The sequence below is a fragment of the Mercenaria mercenaria genome, chromosome 1 (assembly GCF_021730395.1).
Source record: "Mercenaria mercenaria strain notata chromosome 1, MADL_Memer_1, whole genome shotgun sequence".
NCBI classification, from domain to species: domain Eukaryota; kingdom Metazoa; phylum Mollusca; class Bivalvia; order Venerida; family Veneridae; genus Mercenaria; species Mercenaria mercenaria.
The window spans coordinates 48,397,337-48,416,314 of record NC_069361.1 but is presented as its reverse complement, the minus strand read 5'-3'; the positions used below and the strand labels follow the sequence as shown (position 1 = coordinate 48,416,314).

Here is an 18,978-nt window from a genome sequence, read left to right as displayed (position 1 = left end):
ATTAATAGCAGATCCGTCTAGGTATCTGAATGCTCCTCGGTCCGAATAACTGTGGACGGAAGTAAACATTCAAATTGAATGAATATTTAGTTTGCTACATAGAAAACGTCACATATCGCCGAGATAACGTTAAATTAAAGCTATCAATAATTAATATATAAGCCGTTGAAAACATAGCAATATTACAATCAAAGTTAATATAACTATTTCACGTTCGGATTTTATAATAAAATACTGGTCAGTCTGTTTTTAAAAAGGATAAAAAAATAATGTTAACAAAAACTCTCTTAAATAGACATGACTTACTTTTCCTGTTTCAATCATATGATAATATTGTAATTAATTTCATCTGTTATCTCATTGAATGTCTGAGAAGTCAGCTAATAGTTCAAACCTTTTTCGAATTAATCATCAAACCTACTTTTAGGTCAATGTGATAAGGCAACTCTTTATTTGATTTGTTGTAAATCGTTATAGGGAAACAGGTAACGAAACCGAAACTCTATATATTTACGATGGAAATCAAACACTTTATAAAGTAGGTGCAGTACAATTAATTGAAAGGTGATTTTTTTTAGTCATATAGTCTATAAGAAGATCTCTTTTTATGATGCGCCATAAAATTCCATTATGTTTTTAAAGTAATCGGCATCTGGCTAAAAGCAAACATTTTTAACACACCTTAATATTAATACACAAATTAGACAAATTTATGGTAAATGTTAAGGAAATCTTTGCAGAGGAATAGAACACAACCAAACAATATAATATTTGTTTATGAGAGATAATGAAATATGAAATACCTCTCAAATAATTATCCCTGGCATCGGCTGAAGCAGAATTTAATTATACCTACATTCAATGACTCCATGATCCAATAGGACAGGAAAATGTTTACAACACTGAGTCCTAGTACGAGGTGATATTTTATGGACTTAAGTTGAGACTCTTAATAATCTTGTTGTTGTTGTTGTTGTTGTTGTTTTCTTCTGTTTTTGTTTGTTCTTTTTTGTTTAATGTCACACCAATGCGATTACAGGTCAAGCGTTTTGTAGTAGATGAGGAACCCTCCGTAAATTATTTCATCACGAGCGGGCACTTGGGCGGAATCATCGACCTATCGTAAGCCAGCCGGATAGAAGACGATTTGGTTTGATCGAGTACCATACCATGCTGTTACCATGGTGTGTAACGGATTAACCTGGTGATGATTACTTCTATTTATAATTGGTATCCCAACAGCAAATGATATTAAAGAAAGTGTATTTATCACCCATATACCGAGTCACTAATGCCCGATATTGAAACGCTGTACTTATGTAGAGATAGAATTAACAAGCAGAGTAAGATCTTATTTATTCTGACAAAGCTAAAGATTATACATTGCACACACGCTTTGAGGAACTTTTCTAAGCAAGTACTCATTAAGAAAAGTAAAGTAGTGATTAATTACATTTTAGATAGAACTAGAATGCTACTAAATAAATGTTTTGAACTGCTTAAATTGTCAAAAACGAAATCCTCCACTGTTCAATCAGTGCGATTGTTTAGGCACAGGAAAGTGGTTTCAATGAGAACGGCATTTTTGGCAAATGCACCAGACGGCGCACCCTAAGATAATTACACCAAAAATAGCGACAAAGTATATCCACCAATTATCAATCTGAGAGACGTAGATAGTCCCATAGCTGAAAATATCAATATAAATATTAAACCAAATGACAGTTTTGATAACAATAAATTTACTAACCTTATTTATTTTCTTAAATGTAAGTTACTCTCCTTATAATATTTACTTGTGAACAAACTCATACTTTACACTAATTCAACTTTAAATTTTAGGCTAATCAAGATATAATTCATCATTACGTGTGTGTGATTATTTTAAAAATTGTCCATAATTGTCAATAAACAGCTTTAAACGTAATTGATATGATAAAGTAGGCTTATACCCATTAGTGACATTGTGTTGCTTTATTGTATTCAATCTTATTTATTTAGCTGTGGTATGTAGTTTTGACCGTTTTCGGCCAAAGTAATAGATCGTAGACTAGAGGTGTACTGGTCAGGAACCCAGGCAATCCTTGCGTGTATCAGTGCTATACACTGGGCACGTTAAAGAACCAGGCTGTCTATTCGCAACGAGCTAGGCTAAGTTAGCCGGACAAGCCTGTATCTGATTTCTGATCTCTCTGTCGTGGGGGCTTTGTCTCACTCTGTCCCTCTGGTCAGATCGCTCTGTGTCTGTACTAGTAGAGGATGAATTATGCGCCCTGTGTGGCTGCATTTGAACTATGTAAAGCGCCTTTGAACGTGAAATTGATCATGAAAAGGGCGCTATATAAATCTGGTATAATAATAATAATAATAATAATAATAGACCCAGCGAAATATGAATTTTGAGACAAGTTATCAAAATACAAGTCGATGCCGGCAGGTGTTCCAAACCGTATTAATATATTACATGTATAAGGTGGCCGGATGTTACTTTTTGAACATGTCTGGGTATGTCTGGGAGGTATTATAATTTTGATTTCATAATGTTTTAGCCAAATTTACATGTTTAGCAAAAGTTCCAAAAGGTTAACTAAATAAATATTACAAAATGTTTGATGTTGTTTACTTAGAATTTTCATCCAAGATAATAATTGTGAATGTCATTTATTTATCTTAAAGAAAGGTTATGCTATTTCTGTTACGTAATTAAGTAAATTGAATAATTAATGCCATAACATATTTTCATGTAATTATAAGAAAATTAAGAGGTTACTAAAATACGTACGCACTTGATCTCCTTCCACTTCTCACCCCACTTCCGACTCTGAACCCCCGGCGTCGACATTCAATTTGGTAATCTAAAATTAAACATTAAGATATATACTTTGTAAACATAAATAACATAAATATCGTTTTAACTATCATTTATGTTTAGAACAAAAATATGTCCGCCTATTTTAAATTGCTCGCCTTACCTCACTGTAGGGCTCAAACCCATAAAGGGATTCTTCCGTGCTATAAAGATATAAGTACTGGCGGCTTGTGGTATGGCAATATGAACAGGACAGTGAAAAGACTCGTAGAATCTCTTTTGTACCATTTAAAAATGGAAAGCTGCCGTATGATACCATGGTTAAAAATTTAAAAGTATTTTTGTAGAACGTGTGTTTTTGAAAAGCAACTGTACAAACTGGTCGATTTGAATTCATCTGTTTTGCACAAAGGAAAACAAAAGCAAATAATTCACCAAATTATGTATCATTTTTTAAAAATGTCACTCATCTTGTAGCGTATTCGATAAATTCACACATACCTTGAAGTAATTCAGAGACTATCGCAATGAAAACCAAGAAGTTTTTAAAACCAGTTTGTAATCCCATTTCTAACAATTTAAGAATCACACTGCTTTTCCCGTTTGTTTTCATCGAATGTCAATGGTGCCTTCTCTATTCGAAATTTTAACATAAAACTAACTAAATAAATTTCCGGTAACTTCGTGATTTATGCTTTTTAATGATATTTGTATGCTTTTATATTTGTATTTCTATTTTATCATATTTGCATTTTGAAATCGAGGGGTCCGCAAAGCTAAACATGCTATGCGGAACGCGTTAAAATTTTCTCATCGCTACCTACTTAAGTACCGAGTTTAAAGTACCTTGAATAGTTATTAAGTACTTAAGACACGAAATATGATGGACGGACAGAGGCCGGACAAGGGCGTACAAAAATGAAATTATATCAATATATCATGTAAATATGAAAATAATATTCAAATATTTAAAATGGGTGCACTTTGGTCAACTTGAATTGTTTCTTGATGTATTAAACATCATCAGAACTAATCTGCTTACTTTAAGAAAATGTGCATTTTTTTCATAATGGGTAGGGTTACACAAAATGTTATGCAACCAATTTAACAAGGAAGTCATTTTTCCGAATATTTAGACATGTTTACTTTACGGAGTCTTTTAACGGTTAGGGTCGGATCACATAGCATCTAGGCATTATGGTCAAACCCACCCTGCAGTCGATGTTTTTCATGGGCGTAGCCAGGAATATGCAAATACACACGAGCGTATGCTGTTTAATGAATGACGAAAATAAAGCGGCCCAAAAATGCAATAACAATCGAAACCTGACTCGGGTTAGGTACAAAAACTAGTAAACACTGCATATCAAAAGGATAAAGAATGAGTTGCTGTCTAAAAAAATCAAGAGCACTGCCTTGCGGGTGCAGACACTCATCTGATATTTTGTATTTGTATGATAGAAATATTGTCCTACCCATGATTTACCAAGAAATCTGGTTTTCTAGGTCCAAAATGAACACAGTTCTTGCAAAAAGCAGAATGTAGTTATGATTCTTGCTATACAGAGTAAGCTTTTGATGTTTAACAGGAGTTGCAAGGTTGAAAGCAATAGCTTTAATATGTGACAGGATGGACGAACCTAGGACACCAACTACTAGAACAACTTAACACCCATTACAATAATTACAAGTTTAATTACAGAAAATGATTATTTACAATGAATGAAGAGAAAAAAAATGTTATCATAAGGAAAGAACACAAAAGACCAAACAAAAAAAATCTGAGCTCATTATCTGTTTTCGAAAAGTTGTAAAGTCCTCAAACTAACACTTCCTTTTTAACATAACGTGACACAGGTGTTTCCTTTTTACTTCAAACTTAAAGTAGCACTAAATAAAACACAACATATCTTCAAATAAAGTTCCTTTAAACCGTGAAAACGTTGACTCCTTTTTGACTCCCTATGTTGGTAGGTGTTTGTATCCATGAGCTGACTTCAGTGGATCACAAAATTCATCGTCTTTGCGGTTACGGCACAACCATGGGACGAAAGCTCTACGCTGGGAAAAATCACATCCAGGCGAGTGAAGACCAGTTAACCTCGGGTATTGTACTTCCGGGTCGTGACATCTTTACCAGTTAAAAGTCGTCTGGTGAAAGAAGCTAAAATATATAACATATGGTAAGCACCATAGCAAAACAAATAATTAAGGACATAAAACTGCTCCTTTGGGTACACCATACCTCCGTAGGCTCCCATAAACAATACGTCCTACTTATACAAATTATATGTGCTACTAAGTTCATACGTCACGTGATTACAATACGTCACTAATTACTTCCATTATTTCTCAAATTAATTACTTACAAGTCTACAGCTATAATAATTATATAATGATTTCAAGTGTTTTTCAGTAAAAAAATTATTGTACTTAAAATCTGGCAGATTTTATTGTACACCAAGTGAAATTTTAAAGGTATTTCTTTGACTACTATACAGTCGTACAATACAACGTTGTTTTGCCAATTCAATAACTGATTTATATCGGTTGAAAATGTAACATTTATATTAAACAATATGAAATAAATTTTCAAAACTGACATATTATAAATTTCGTTCTCTTTAATTACCATGTGTCATTAATATCTATATTTTCGCCAGGAATTATATAACAGAACAAACTGTGAGTTTTAAATGCACTGGAATATGATAATAGGCTGTCAAGTAATGTCTCATTGGCATTAGCGTTCAAGTTTCAAGAAATCACTTGATGAAATGCGTATTAATAACCTACATGTTCTTATAGATTTTATTAATTATCACAACAACAGCATTACTTGACGATTGTGAAAGGTTTTCATTCTAGTCCTTCGGTATCATTGGAGAGCATTCAATTTAACGATGATAGATTTCCGGTTACGCCAGTGCGTGCAAGGGTTGGAGGGGTGGGCGTGAGGGGTGTTACACGTTTCTACCTGGTCAGTTTTTCGCTAGGCTTCCCATTTCAATTGTGTCTGACGGAATAGATAAAATATCCTATGATGTGCCGTTTGAGTCCACAGCGGCTGTGTCGCTTTGATTTCTGTCCTCAGGTCAGTTTTGTTGGGTATTTAAGGCGTTTCTCATTATGTTATAAGAACTGAATGGGCATTGTGGTTTCCCATGGTCTTTGTTAGGGATTCGCCTAGTGGTGAATACATTAATTTTATTTCCACTGTTCTTACAGTTTCGAACATGGTGGGAATAGATATTGTGTTTTCTTTCCTTGACCATACCAGTGTGGTGTCGTTCTGTTTTTCTTCATCTGGTCTTTTCACCGACGTTATCTTTATGTTTTAATTTGTCTAATAGCCTTATTATAAATCTTGCACGCTCTTAAGTGTAGCAAACATTGTTTGCACTATTTGCATGTATTCAGCATGAATGAAATGTTTCTATATATGCACAAACCGGGTATTAGGAAGTACAAAGCAAAACTATACATGTGTTATATTTTTATTAAAGTACTAAGCAACGTAGAGATGTAGATACATGTAAATGAAAAAGCAGCACATCTTACTTCACTATAAATTTTAAGATTTAAATGAAAGGACAACGGATATTAAAGTCACCAGAACTTTGTTTATGTATGATATTTTTGACTATGCATTGCGGAAACCAACAAGTATGTAATGTATGAAACGGTCAAAGAAGGACAAGACATATAATAATGTATTTTGACGTACTGTATACATTTATAAACAACATATAGTATGAAACTAAGTATGATACTCTTTCACAATACAAAATCATTTTTAGAATATGTTCACAGCTGAAATTTTACTTTAATGTCTTTAATGTAGATGCTGAATACACATTTAAGAACAGTTTCCTTATATTCTATTCTTGTTTAATTGAAACTAAAATTTAACCATATAAAACCTAAGTCTAAAAAGCACACTTAAGATATCGATAAATATGAAAATACGCAGCAAACAAAATGAATATGTATATTTATATTGATATACATAAGCCAGCGTTAGTAAACTAGTTCAACGTCAGATTTTTCTTATGACGTTACTTTGACAATCAGGCGGAGAAACCAATACAATGAGCATCAAACTCCTTTACTTCTACCAGCTTCTTCAAAAACGCTGCAGCATCAAGTGTCCATGAAACTACCTTCGCGATCAGAGCAACTCCGCCAGTTGCTGTTATCGTTATGATGAAGCAGGCAACTTTGACAATGGATATGATAATATCCCACCAAGACATTTTCTGGATGGTGATTTTGACAAGGCCAAGTAGTGGAGATGTTACGAATGAGATGAGATTAATCAAGCATCTCTTTACAGCTCTGCCAAAAGCAGGGTAATCTTTCGCTGCTTCAGCTTTTATCATTTGTAGACCTGATATATTTAAGTTAACAAACGTGTGACCTGACAACATTATCCCATTTGTCTTGTTATTATATCGTTATTCTTGCCCTCTGTTTAATATGGAATTTCTGTCATATGTATAGGTACGAGGATTTATATAGCCCGCCAAGGCGCGGGTTATTTGAATTGTCGTAAATTCTTATTGACACCACGGACATCACAGAGTGATTCAAGACAATGTATACATTGTCATTAAAGTAAAGGATTCTTAGGAATAAATTTAAAAGTATAAAATGAGACAGGAATGTCTAAGTAAATACAGATACGATCCAATACATCCTTCAATTGATAATGCCAAAAATAGTTCAAACAGACAGGGCATTAATATTTACACTGATGAGAACCAAACAAGACAAAATATGACTAAAAATGATATTATCCAAAAAAAAGCCAAATTGGCCGTTTAAACATCACCAGTTTACAATTTTGTATAATTAACAAGTTTTTATTTTGTTTTGCCGCTTAATATTGTTTCTATCTAATGAACTCACTGTACCTTATAAATTTGATTTACTCTGAAGGGTGGTTGTTTTTAGCAAAAAGAGAGCACTTGTGCATGACCCACGAAATTAAGCCTCCAGTTATACAATAACCAATATACCCTACTGCCTATGACAAAATTTGTTCAACTGAACGTCAATAATTATCAAAAGAGAGCACTTTTGCATGACCCGTGTAATTATGAAGTACATGTATAGGTAAACCCGCGGGGACACGGTCCAGTTCAACTTCACTTAAGAAAATTACACTGATGCTGATAAAACAAGTCGAAATATAAACCCCAATATTCCTTCTAGTACAATTTAGGCTATATGTATTTTCTTGCCAGTTTTATTTACAGAGTGTTTCAAAACAATGTTTACGTTGTCATCAAAGTAAAAGATTCTCAGGAATAAATTTAAAGTACAAAATGAGCTAGGAATATCTAAGTACATACATATACAATTCAATACATCCTTCCTTTCAGAATGCCAAACAAAGTGTAAACAGGCAGGGCATAAATTAGTTCTGCTTAAGAAACAAACAAGACAAAATGTACACAGAGATGATTTCATCCAAATTAAAGTCAAATCGCCCCTTTAAACAGCGCCAATCAAGTTACTTTTTTAAATTTAATTTACATATTTTTATTTTGTTTGGCTCTTAATATTACTGTTTCCAACTATTGAATCCACTGTACCTAGCAAATTTGATAAACTGTGAAGAAAAGCGCTGTTGCATGACCCATGGACTAAAACCTTTCAATTATGCAATTACCAATATATCCTGCTGCCTATAAGAAACTTTGTAAAACTAAATAAACATAGACATTTGTCAATAATTACCAATATACCCTGCTGTCTAAAACAAATTTCGTAAAACTGAACAAACATGGACATTTTGTCAAGATGTGTCACCAAAGCCATAATGTATTTGCATTATACATATGAATCATATGAATGTTCATTCCTTGAATTCCAGTGTACGTTTGATATAGTCTATATAGCTAAAAAACAAAAGCTTATCAGTTCGAAGCGGTGTAAACTTGATGTAAATGTGATCCATGCAGACAGTGCGCGTAGTTTAATATTGCGATATATTTGAAAAAGAATAATTTTCATTCAGTTGTCCATTTAGGTTTTATGAACAAATCTTTATATATTCCTATTATGTACAAAAATCGAAGATTCTATTACTTACATTCTGCAGTGTAATATTTCCTGTAGAGTACAAGGGAGGATTTTACTTCCCTTTCACAATATATATATACGAGCTAAATACACCTACGTAACAAAAAGAGACAATCATAATTCCTCCCAGAAAAACTTGGCCCTAATGGTGGATATGAACTTCCATAAATGTACTACTGCTGACGAGTATGGTGCCGCATTTGTGCCATTGCGTTTTTTCGTTCTGTCGCAGCGATACAACGAGAAACGTCGTTATGGCTCCCCACCCCGCCAAACGTCGCCCTGCTGAATGTCGCCCCGCCGAACGTCGTTATGGCGCCCCGGCAAACGTCGCCCCGCAAAACGTCGAGAGTTTTCATACTCTTGTCTTGTTCTGCAGTTTTGGTTCATTTTGTTGTTATAAACGGTCAACGACAAAACTTTAAAAAAATATGAAACAAGAAATATTTCGAAGAACATGAGATGTATAATACACACACGACTTAATACGACACGGAGGACATGATAATTAGTTTACCACCATTATATAACTTGATGTTATTTTAAAACGCGACTAAAATTCAATATAAAGTAAAAAATTAACACTCTTTAATTAAAAAAAGATAGCTGCATACATCCGGTTTAAAAGCCATGTGGTTTAGAAAAGAATTAGACAATGAATGCCTAACATCCTGTTCTTAACAGGTGCATTTGAGAACATTATTTGACATTTGGAAAAATGTGTTGAGATAACGTTTTAGAATTTCAACAAAATCATAACAAGTATATCTTGTATCATTTGTTCATTTTTAGACCTTAAAATTTAGCAAATGGCAAGAATATAAAGACATCCAGAATTTACAAACGAGTAATTTTTGTTATCAGAAAGAGAATCATGGCAAAAACAAATCACTCTTTTCCCTGTCATTATTTAGAATTCAATTAGAGTTTGGTCAGCATGTACACCTCTGTATCCTTACAAATGCTAATTGTTATCATTTTAAAATTTATGAATCATATTCATGGCACACACTGTGGTAGAGAAAAAGACAAACATAAAGTATATGTTCTATCATCACGTGTGCTTAGTGCTTGCGTAGTGATCACTGTCTGTTCCGGTTATATGTGTTTGCAAACAAGTCTACAATAAATAAAAATACTTTTAAACAATTACACCTTTGTAAAACAGGATTTACCAAAATCAATGAGGAAATATATCTCAATCAGATATATAGTGTATTGGTTTTTGTCCATTATACATAAAAAGTATTGATCTGCAGCGTTCAAAGACACCTAATGATGGCAATTCTTCCAAACGAATCACCAACACAAGATGAAAAACAAGGACAAAAGTCCAACAAGACAATCCACATTAAAACAAAATCAGTAACGCATATTCAATAATCCACATGTATATAAGATGGCATATAAAATGCATAAACGTGTGGACGTACTGAGCGTACGCACATAAACACCAAACTGGATACAATAACAGAAGTCACGAACAAATATACATCATGAAGGAAAATAGCAGAGCACCAACTTTGAATGGTCAGTGGCAAAACCAGCAGCGGGCAGTTAAAAACCCGGGTTATTTGCACCAACCCTAACTCTTTAACCTCCACCATATTCCCGTGTTTCAAGGCTAACGTTCCTCTCCGCAAGTTGAATCACATACATCTGTAAGAGGAACATATTATAAAGCCTAAAGAAGCTCAAGTGAAAATATATGAAAACACATATGGAACAGTGTGTATAGAGAGACGACTTGACGTTTTTACCAACCAACAGGAAAGGTTGCCAATTTTCGCTCTTCAACATGTCTTAGTGTCCTCTCCAGAAGGCATGATACGCCGGTCACATAATATTGAGACAATTTGCAGAACGAAGTTTTCAATCATGTCATCTAAATAAAGTTTGAGTAGCGGGATTAAAAGTCGGCTAGGCACTCTGTACCTTTGATGGGTTTCAAAATCATCTGACATAAACTTTCAGTAGTCGGGTCAGGATCGGTTTCGGACAATATATTTGAAGGTCAAAAACGCAGACTTTCGTGTCAAATCCGTATTTTTGTATCTCACTGGATGATTTTCAGAAACATTTGCACATGCATAAAGCTACTTTTATTTATGTCGGTGTACAATGATAATAAAAGTAAACAGGCAATATTTCGCAGTTGCTTTGCATCTTTTTACTATATGAAGGCTTTTCTGAGAACTTGATATATCTCTTCCAAGTCCAGATCGTGAGTTGGGACCAAATGTCAAAGAAAAATAAACTTGATTATAGCCATTTATGAGAAAAAAATTGCTAAAATGTGTTTTTATCATTTTTGCTTAAATGAGGGTTGTATTAAGTATTATAATAGATTTTTTATAGTTTTATATAATGAATTACATATTACAAACATTCAACAGAAATCTGTTTAGATGAAGAATGTATGCCGATGTACATAGATGGGAACGTTTCAAATATGCCACCGCGTGAAAGTAAGTTGGCATTCGATCATCTGAGCTTACCGGAAACTCGTTTGAAAAGTGCATGGCCGGTTGGCCGCAACAGGCGACAGACATGATTCCCCTTGGCTTGACTGTGCCAGTTAAAGAAAATTGCTTTTTCGAAGTCGATTATCGAAGAAAGGAATATGCCGTGAGTTGCTATTTGGGAGGATGCGTCCATGGATTGTAGCATCCCCTGTTGGATATATATCCTCGAATCTTTTTAGTATATGGTTTATTTTGTTTGTGTAATTTTGTGTTAATATGTATCACACGCACATCTATTTTATCTTGTTTTGATTCTTAGCTTACTTTTCATTATACGAAATAAATTGCACAATATGGCCATTATTTTAACATAGTCTTTGCCATGAGAAATAATAGATGTGTTAACTGGATTATTTCTTTTAAAAAGCCATCAACTTACAGGGGATGAAGGTATTAATCGTATGTTTACAATAATATGCTGAATTTTAATCAAACATTGAGGGTAGTCAAAAATAAAATGCCGATAATATTAACGCTTAGCCTTACATTTTGAGAAGAAAAAAAACAACAACACCAAATCACACAAAGAAAGGGTTGTCTCACATGAACATTAAACAGCATATAAACATGTATACATATACATGTATCGCTTCTAACATGTATTTTTATATGAAAAAAAATATGTGGATTTTTAGAACTATTTCTTATGTATAGTGACCTTAAAATGACCGTGTTTACACAGAATTTTATACGAGGACCTCGTAATATTTAAACACGGCGAAAAAGGTTACGCGTGCCAGAAGCAATCCCTCTCGACGCCTGCTCAGCGCCAAATAATACGCCGTCACCAATGTCGCCGTGTTTTAACGAAAATAAACGTGATTATTTTCCTATCAGAAAATCAATATTTTACGAATGATGGCTTTGGCAGAAAATTTAACCCTTATGGTTTATACATTTTAATTCATGACACAGATCACGTTTCATTAAGGTAGTTCACAACTTAATATATATTTCAATCTAGTAAAATGTCAGTAAAATAGAATAAGAAAGAGATATTAAAAGTTTGAAAATATTTCTAACAATTAAGAAAAGTACTAAACAAAATCTTTGGCTGTTTTATAAAATAGAAATTAAAAAACAATTTTATCGATTTGTTTTTTGATAGCGGCACGCTGGTAAAGAAACACACAAAAACAGGCAAATATGTGATGGACATCGTTAAGAATGTACATAATAATCCTTGATAAAGTGATAGAATTGAAACAATATATCTTAACAGTGATTAGCTCTTGGATAAAGTCATGTTTGTCTTTAAGATGACAATATTCAAAGACAAATCACTGTTTTCGGATACTAGTATAATATTTCTTAAACATTCATGTAAACCGCATTTATTGTCTTTGTTCTAAGTATCCATGTATTTTTCCTGCATACTAGGGTTATCCGTGTTGAGGGATATCATTTCCTCATCCATTTACTTCTTGTTGCACCATATACTGGAGAATATGATGTGCGAACCACTGAAAACTTTGGCGTTCCTTTCTGATCAAAAATGAACTTAAAGATACCGTTCTATATGCATGTATTATTTTGTGCCTGTCGGTACAAACAAGGCGACTGGTAACACCAAAAGATGCTCCCCGAAAATACTGTAGCGCAAGGGGCTTTTCAGTCACCGAGGTTGAGGAGAAATGTGAGAAAGGGTTGCTGTTCCTTAACACTGTACCCACTTTCACTCTATGCATATGAAAAGTGTCAAGTCAATACAATACATAGTATTCAAGTTATGCCGCGGACAAGGTTTGCAAAAACGGGAGATAATTCAAAAATGGGACTACCTACAGTAATGGTTTCATGTCACTGCACCTTCTCTTCATAAGTTTTGTTATTGTATAAAGTTACAACACTTTTTAATTATCCTTCCCGACAAGAAGTGTGATGGACGGACAGACAGACGGACAGACAAGGTGGCCACTATATGACACCCCTTCTGGGAGCATAAAAATATATTTGTTACCTGTAGGTGAACTTTTTTAAGTAATGAGATATGTGCATGTCGGTTTAAAATTCAGTCTGCAGTTACAAAAATATTCAAACTTGCATATTTAAATTTTGCATCTGCGTATACCTTTTTTTCAAAACAAAGGAGTACTGCAATTTCATTATTTGCCCCTGAATGTATATCTTTGTACTTGCAGGCTTACAATTGAGCTTGGAGGTACAACTGGTACGCCATAGAAATTTATTCTTATTTTAAAAATAAGTGTCTGGTCTCGTTACTATTGATCATTGTGATGCAGGAAATACTTGGGAAACATGCAAAACTGGACTGAAAGTCTCATACGTGGTCGTTTGATAATAAATATATATTCTGCAGCTCTGATATCTTGATTAATAATATAACATCCGTAACAGTTTTATATTTTATTGTTTTATCTAAACAAGCATGTTATTTAATAGCATTAATTAAAAACATGTACGTGAGCAATATTTTACAAAGTTATTCAGCTAATAGAATTCAGTGAAATAATAATATATCTTATTCTTATGCTTACTGATCGGCCTGAATCATCAATATATTGTAAGTTATTGTTACTGCTTTATACATGCTTAAAACAAGTAAAGACATAGTAATGACTACATGTATGTATATCAAATACATGACCATCCTCTCATCTTTAAAAATTAAGAAAACCCTTACACTAAGAGGGTAAATGTGAGTATAGCATTCAGATCAGAAAAGCCGTGTTTAGACTATCAACGTGCCAAAATCAATTTAAAATCGTTAATTCTTTAGCTGCTGAAAAGGAAATGTTATCTCTTAGAAAGCATGGACAAAAATAGTCTCACGTAGTTATTTCTCTTTTTACGACTTATTAGTGGCGATGGTAGCTTTTCTGTTTATACAAGAATTTCTGTCAATGTTGTCTCAGAAACTGACACTTTTACTTCTTTTATTCAGTCCTTGGAAACATTCAAGTATTTCAAACAGTAAATTATATATCTATCTCTTCAAATATAGTATTTTTGTCTTTTATTTATTATTCATTATTACATTTTAGTGTCGCAGATCAATGAATATTAAATATTATATACTTTGTCATGATTATAATTCGCTCAAATACTCACATTTGGTAGCAATAAGCACTCTAAAAATTCAGGTTTGACATATTCAGACTGTCTTTGAAGCTAATGTAGAATGATGATATATCATGTATAAATAATCTTGTGATTACAAAAAATATAAATTGCAAATAAAACAAAGAAATATTATGCTGTGTTCATTTTACTTCCTTTCTTTCCTAACAAGTTTGATATCTTGAACAGCTTTTACTTCATGTCACGTTATAACATTTTTAGTTTGTAGCTCCAAGTTGCCACCACTACAGCAGACCCAGCTACGGTTGCAATAAAAGATAAAACAGATTACTATCAAAGAATGCGTTTTGTACATTTTCATTTGGTTATTCATAAACAATAGATCTATTCAGTCTTATTAAAGTTTTTAACATGAGCGCTTTCAATTCGTAAAAACTAAAAGGTACGAAGCAAGTTTCAACGCTCAATTTAATGCACATCTATATCTCTATGACTGTCTATATAAAACAAGAAAGGTTAAATGAAACGTCTTACAAGCAATCATTACCGGTATAAATCAAATTAGCCATGTCTGTATGAGTTTGCATGGTAACGGTCGATGTATCCGAATAGACGTCAATAAGAACAGCTGGGCTACATGAGTTTCTTAAAATCGTTCATTTGTGTTAACTTGTTAATGAAGAAGGCTGCTCTCAACACCCAAGAAATTACCTTGACAAGCACAGCAGCACCGCCTGTTAAAAACAGGAGTGCAAGGAAGCATAATGCTTGACATACGCAGATGATGATGTTTATCCAAGACATATCCTGGACAAAAATTCTGACCAAGGCTAGTATTGGAGTTCCAACGATTGTAAACAGGTCGATCAAACATGCGACTATGCATCTAGCAACTTTATACATATCACCTTCATCTGCGGCAGCAATCATTTTATCCAAATCTTGGTAAATTCTGTCGTATGCAGTTAAAGTCCGAGTGATAAACTTTATAGCTTCTTTAGTAGCCTCTGATGATGGTGTCACAGTAATACCGACAAGATTCAAAACCATAGCGACGATCTCATAGACAATTCTTGCGTACAGCAGTACGCGGGTCTCCGTGGAGTTTTTGTCGTCCAGTTTCACAATGGATGGAACAAACGATAACGGGGTACCTGTTACAGATTCGAACAGTAGATTTACAGATCCGTCAGCCTGGCGCTGGAACAAAGAAAAATGTAATATAAACCTATGCCAAAACATATACTCTAATCCAACTGATCAGTGACATCTCAAACAATAATACACTCTTTATTATTATTATTATTATTATTATTATTATTATTATTATTATTATTATTACTACTACTACTACTACTACTACTACTACTACCATTGCATAAGCTCACATTTGAATATAGTAGTGTGTGACATAGATTTTTGCTTAGTGTTGGGAGGCCTGTGAAGCCTCTACTTTTTCTATTTTGTTCTACTCCTTCCTTCAATTGTTGAACATTTTCAGCATAAATGGATAGACTTTTGGCTTAGAGCTTCATGGCCAGTAACAATTTGCTTTTGAGTTTATGACGCAGCTTTTAGCGAAAGTTTGTCATACCTGTATATCAACTTTAAAGCTCTGAAGGCGGAAAGTTGTTTTGATCAGCTCTTGTCTTTCTAGTGACAGATGTGCAAGCGCTTCGTCAAGCGAGTTTGCATGAGTCATCATATTCTCTAGTTCGTTATATGTCTGTTTAATTGCTGACTCGGCTTGTTTCAGTGCATCTGGATCATTTTCAAATCTTGTATAGTCTGCATTGTCATCTGTCTTCAATTTCTGAAACACCTCGCGTCGTACTTGCTCAAGGTCTGGTTCAGCTTGTGACGCCATTGTTAAATTTCTTGCAACACTCTGAAAAAGTATAAAATGCGAATATTTAATTTGATGTTTAGTAACATATCTAACAGTGTCTATAAATTTTTCGTTCATAGTTTAAATAGGGCTTCTGACAGATGCTTAAGAATTTACGAACAATTAAATCTTTCTGAAATTCTGTAGATAGTATCACAAGCTATGCCTAAAAATAATTAGTTTTTCAAATAGCGAAAATATGTTTGATTAAATAAATGATTAAGTTATATTTTATGTCAAAATAATTGATGTTTCTTTTTATGTATGGAAAACAAAACTATTTTAAAGCAACATTTCTCAAACTAATCATTTTGCATGAACTTGTGTATACATAGTATACACAATGTAATGACATATGGAAATTTAGGCTTAAGCTTAAGCTTTCAATTCAATCCACTATGTGTAAAACTGTATAATTGTTATTTGCTATGCGATAAAATATAGATGAATAAATATGTTTAAACCAAATTTAGGCAACGGGGAACGGTAATCCGGAGTCAAAAAAATGGTTGGAGATATCTGAACAGACTTTGCTTTTAAGGGATATGTTATATCGCCTTTTTATTAAATATGTTTTCTTTGTTCCATTTTTCTAATTTCCTACGACGCCCTCATTTTTAAAGCCCCATCTCCTTTTACTAAGAGTTAGGTATAGTATCCACTATATAATAGCTGGAGCTTCCATATTGTGATATTCCCTCCCGCCATCCCTGCGCGGTGCCCGATTTTGTTTCCCCCTTTTTATTTTATTCGTTTCGCCCTTCTTGTCTGGTTGTCCATTTTGTCTTTGAGTGTTCGTCCGTGCTTGCGTACGTGCATGTTGTGTGTTGGCATTGTGCACGTCCATGCTTACATTGATGTGGTTTACTGAGGCTTCGTTTGCCGTGCTTGATTTTTCACTTTTTAATATTTACTCTTTTTCCTTTTCCCCCCCCCCCCCCCCTCCCCCCACTCCACCACCAACACTTCAATCCCTTTCTCTACCCCATGCCAATTTTTGTATATTTTATATACTTAAAATGTACTTGTTGATTTTTAAGTACACGTCTGGTATATTTTCTGCTACATATGTACAGTTGCAATGTTATAGTTGGACGTATGGCTTTGGCTATGTTTATTATGCTCTATGCTTCAAGGAAATCTTCTCTTCCCTAGTACATTTTCATATCAAATTAAGCTGCTTGGTCGCTTTAACAAGATACTGTCTTTAATTGGCCTTTTTTGTATCCATTCAAATACTAAAATGCTTGCGTAAGTATAAAACATTCGAGATATCATGTGAACAGAGAAAATGCATTGATAAAGAAAAAATGTATGAAATTAAACAAAATGTATGTATTTCTGATGAATGAGGGCGATGGCAAATACTTTTAAAAAATAGACTGATTTCATTTAAAACTGTTATGGACCCTTAACAGACGTTTCAAATATCCCTATAAAAGAATAATTCATTTAACGGTAGAATAATTTTCATCTCTGTTTCACTGTACACCTATATTTCATAACCATTTTAAGATTTCAATCATGATGAGATCTACAAATATACGATATAAATATGTTTGAGTAATCAAATGCACTCGGGATTTACTATGTCTTATAAACTGATGCTTGTAATCTTTTAAGACTCTCGTACAGGCATTTATTTCATTGGGTTCTTTTTTAATCTCGAATGTTACTGCCAACTTTCTCGTCATCTGTGTTGGTGTGACTAAATTGGGTATTTGTGTTTTTTACCTATAACGATAGAACAATCTATGTCATACTAGTATATAAACAAGTTATTGTTCATTGAAAAAAGTGCATTATATGCCTAGCCATTGCGCGATGTAGTAGAATATTTGCTTTTCGCGTCTGTGTCATGTTTTAGGAAGAAACTTAACTTGTTATTTTGTGAAAGGAAACTAATAGTATACAAAAATTATTATTCTTTTTTCTCTATCAAAGAGAAATGGTTGTACTTGTAAACAGTTCATCTTATTTTCTTGCAAATGCTTTAACAGAACGTTTCCTAATTTTGTCTTTGTCTAAACCGAACAAAAATTACGCAATTCTGGAATATGGTCTCTTGTTTTGACAGACAAATGCTGAATAAATACTGAAAACGCCTGGAAGTACAAGCTAGTATAGTAATGACTTGTTGAGGACACTTGTTTCTAAAACTAGAGTATCATCCCTTCCTTTCGCACACTACATGTTCAAACTGGTAGATTACTGTTAAAGGTGAACGATATTGTATATACTATAAACTTCATGATGAATTTATTTTAACATGTCCCTGTCAAACAGATATAAGAAAAAAAGTATTTAAAACGGTGTTATTACATAAGAACAAGTATGTATAATTATACATACGTACACTTCCTAGTTGGTTGACAACTACTAACTACTGAACGAGGTACTTAAGCTTCATTTTATTTATTTTTCAACCTCTCCTCACATGCATTTTCATTTTGGAATTTTTATACGTCGAACTAAATTGTTCAGAACAAGTAAGAGAAGCTTTATAGAGAGGCCGATGTGTTTAGGAAACATAGAGTTTGTCTTTTATAAAACCTATTTGGACTGTCCATACCTTTCGTTACCAGAAATGGCGCTTTCTCCACGTGCCATTTTGTATGCGAAAG

The 18,978-nt window shown here is 33.6% G+C and overlaps 1 protein-coding gene and 1 long non-coding RNA gene across 2 annotated transcripts; both read right to left on the bottom strand.

Moving 5' to 3' along the window:
- Positions 1-1,339: 1,339 nt before the first annotated feature.
- On the bottom strand, positions 1,340-3,550 carry LOC128555204 (uncharacterized). Its single transcript, XR_008369869.1, has 3 exons — positions 3,311-3,550; positions 2,783-2,855; positions 1,340-1,688 (listed from the first exon to the last, which is right to left on the bottom strand). It is a non-coding gene; the product is annotated as an uncharacterized LOC128555204 (long non-coding RNA).
- A 10,553-nt stretch (positions 3,551-14,103) lies between these two features.
- LOC128555203 (uncharacterized) lies at positions 14,104-16,348 on the bottom strand. Its single transcript, XM_053536848.1, has 2 exons — positions 16,061-16,348; positions 14,104-15,666 (listed from the first exon to the last, which is right to left on the bottom strand). The coding sequence occupies exons 1-2, from the start codon at positions 16,331-16,333 to the stop codon at positions 15,100-15,102; spliced, it is 840 nt and encodes a 279-aa protein (XP_053392823.1). The 5' UTR covers positions 16,334-16,348; the 3' UTR covers positions 14,104-15,099.
- Positions 16,349-18,978: the final 2,630 nt, after the last annotated feature.

Excerpts from the sequence above, each read along its gene's own strand:
- LOC128555203 (XM_053536848.1), bottom strand. The coding sequence starts at position 16,333 with ATGGCGTCACAAGCTGAACCAGACCTTGAGCAAGTACGACGCGAGGTG. Across the intron at positions 15,667-16,060 it reads GCTTTAAAGTTGATATACAG|CGCCAGGCTGACGGATCTGT; the intron begins GTATGACAAACT and ends TCTTTGTTCCAG.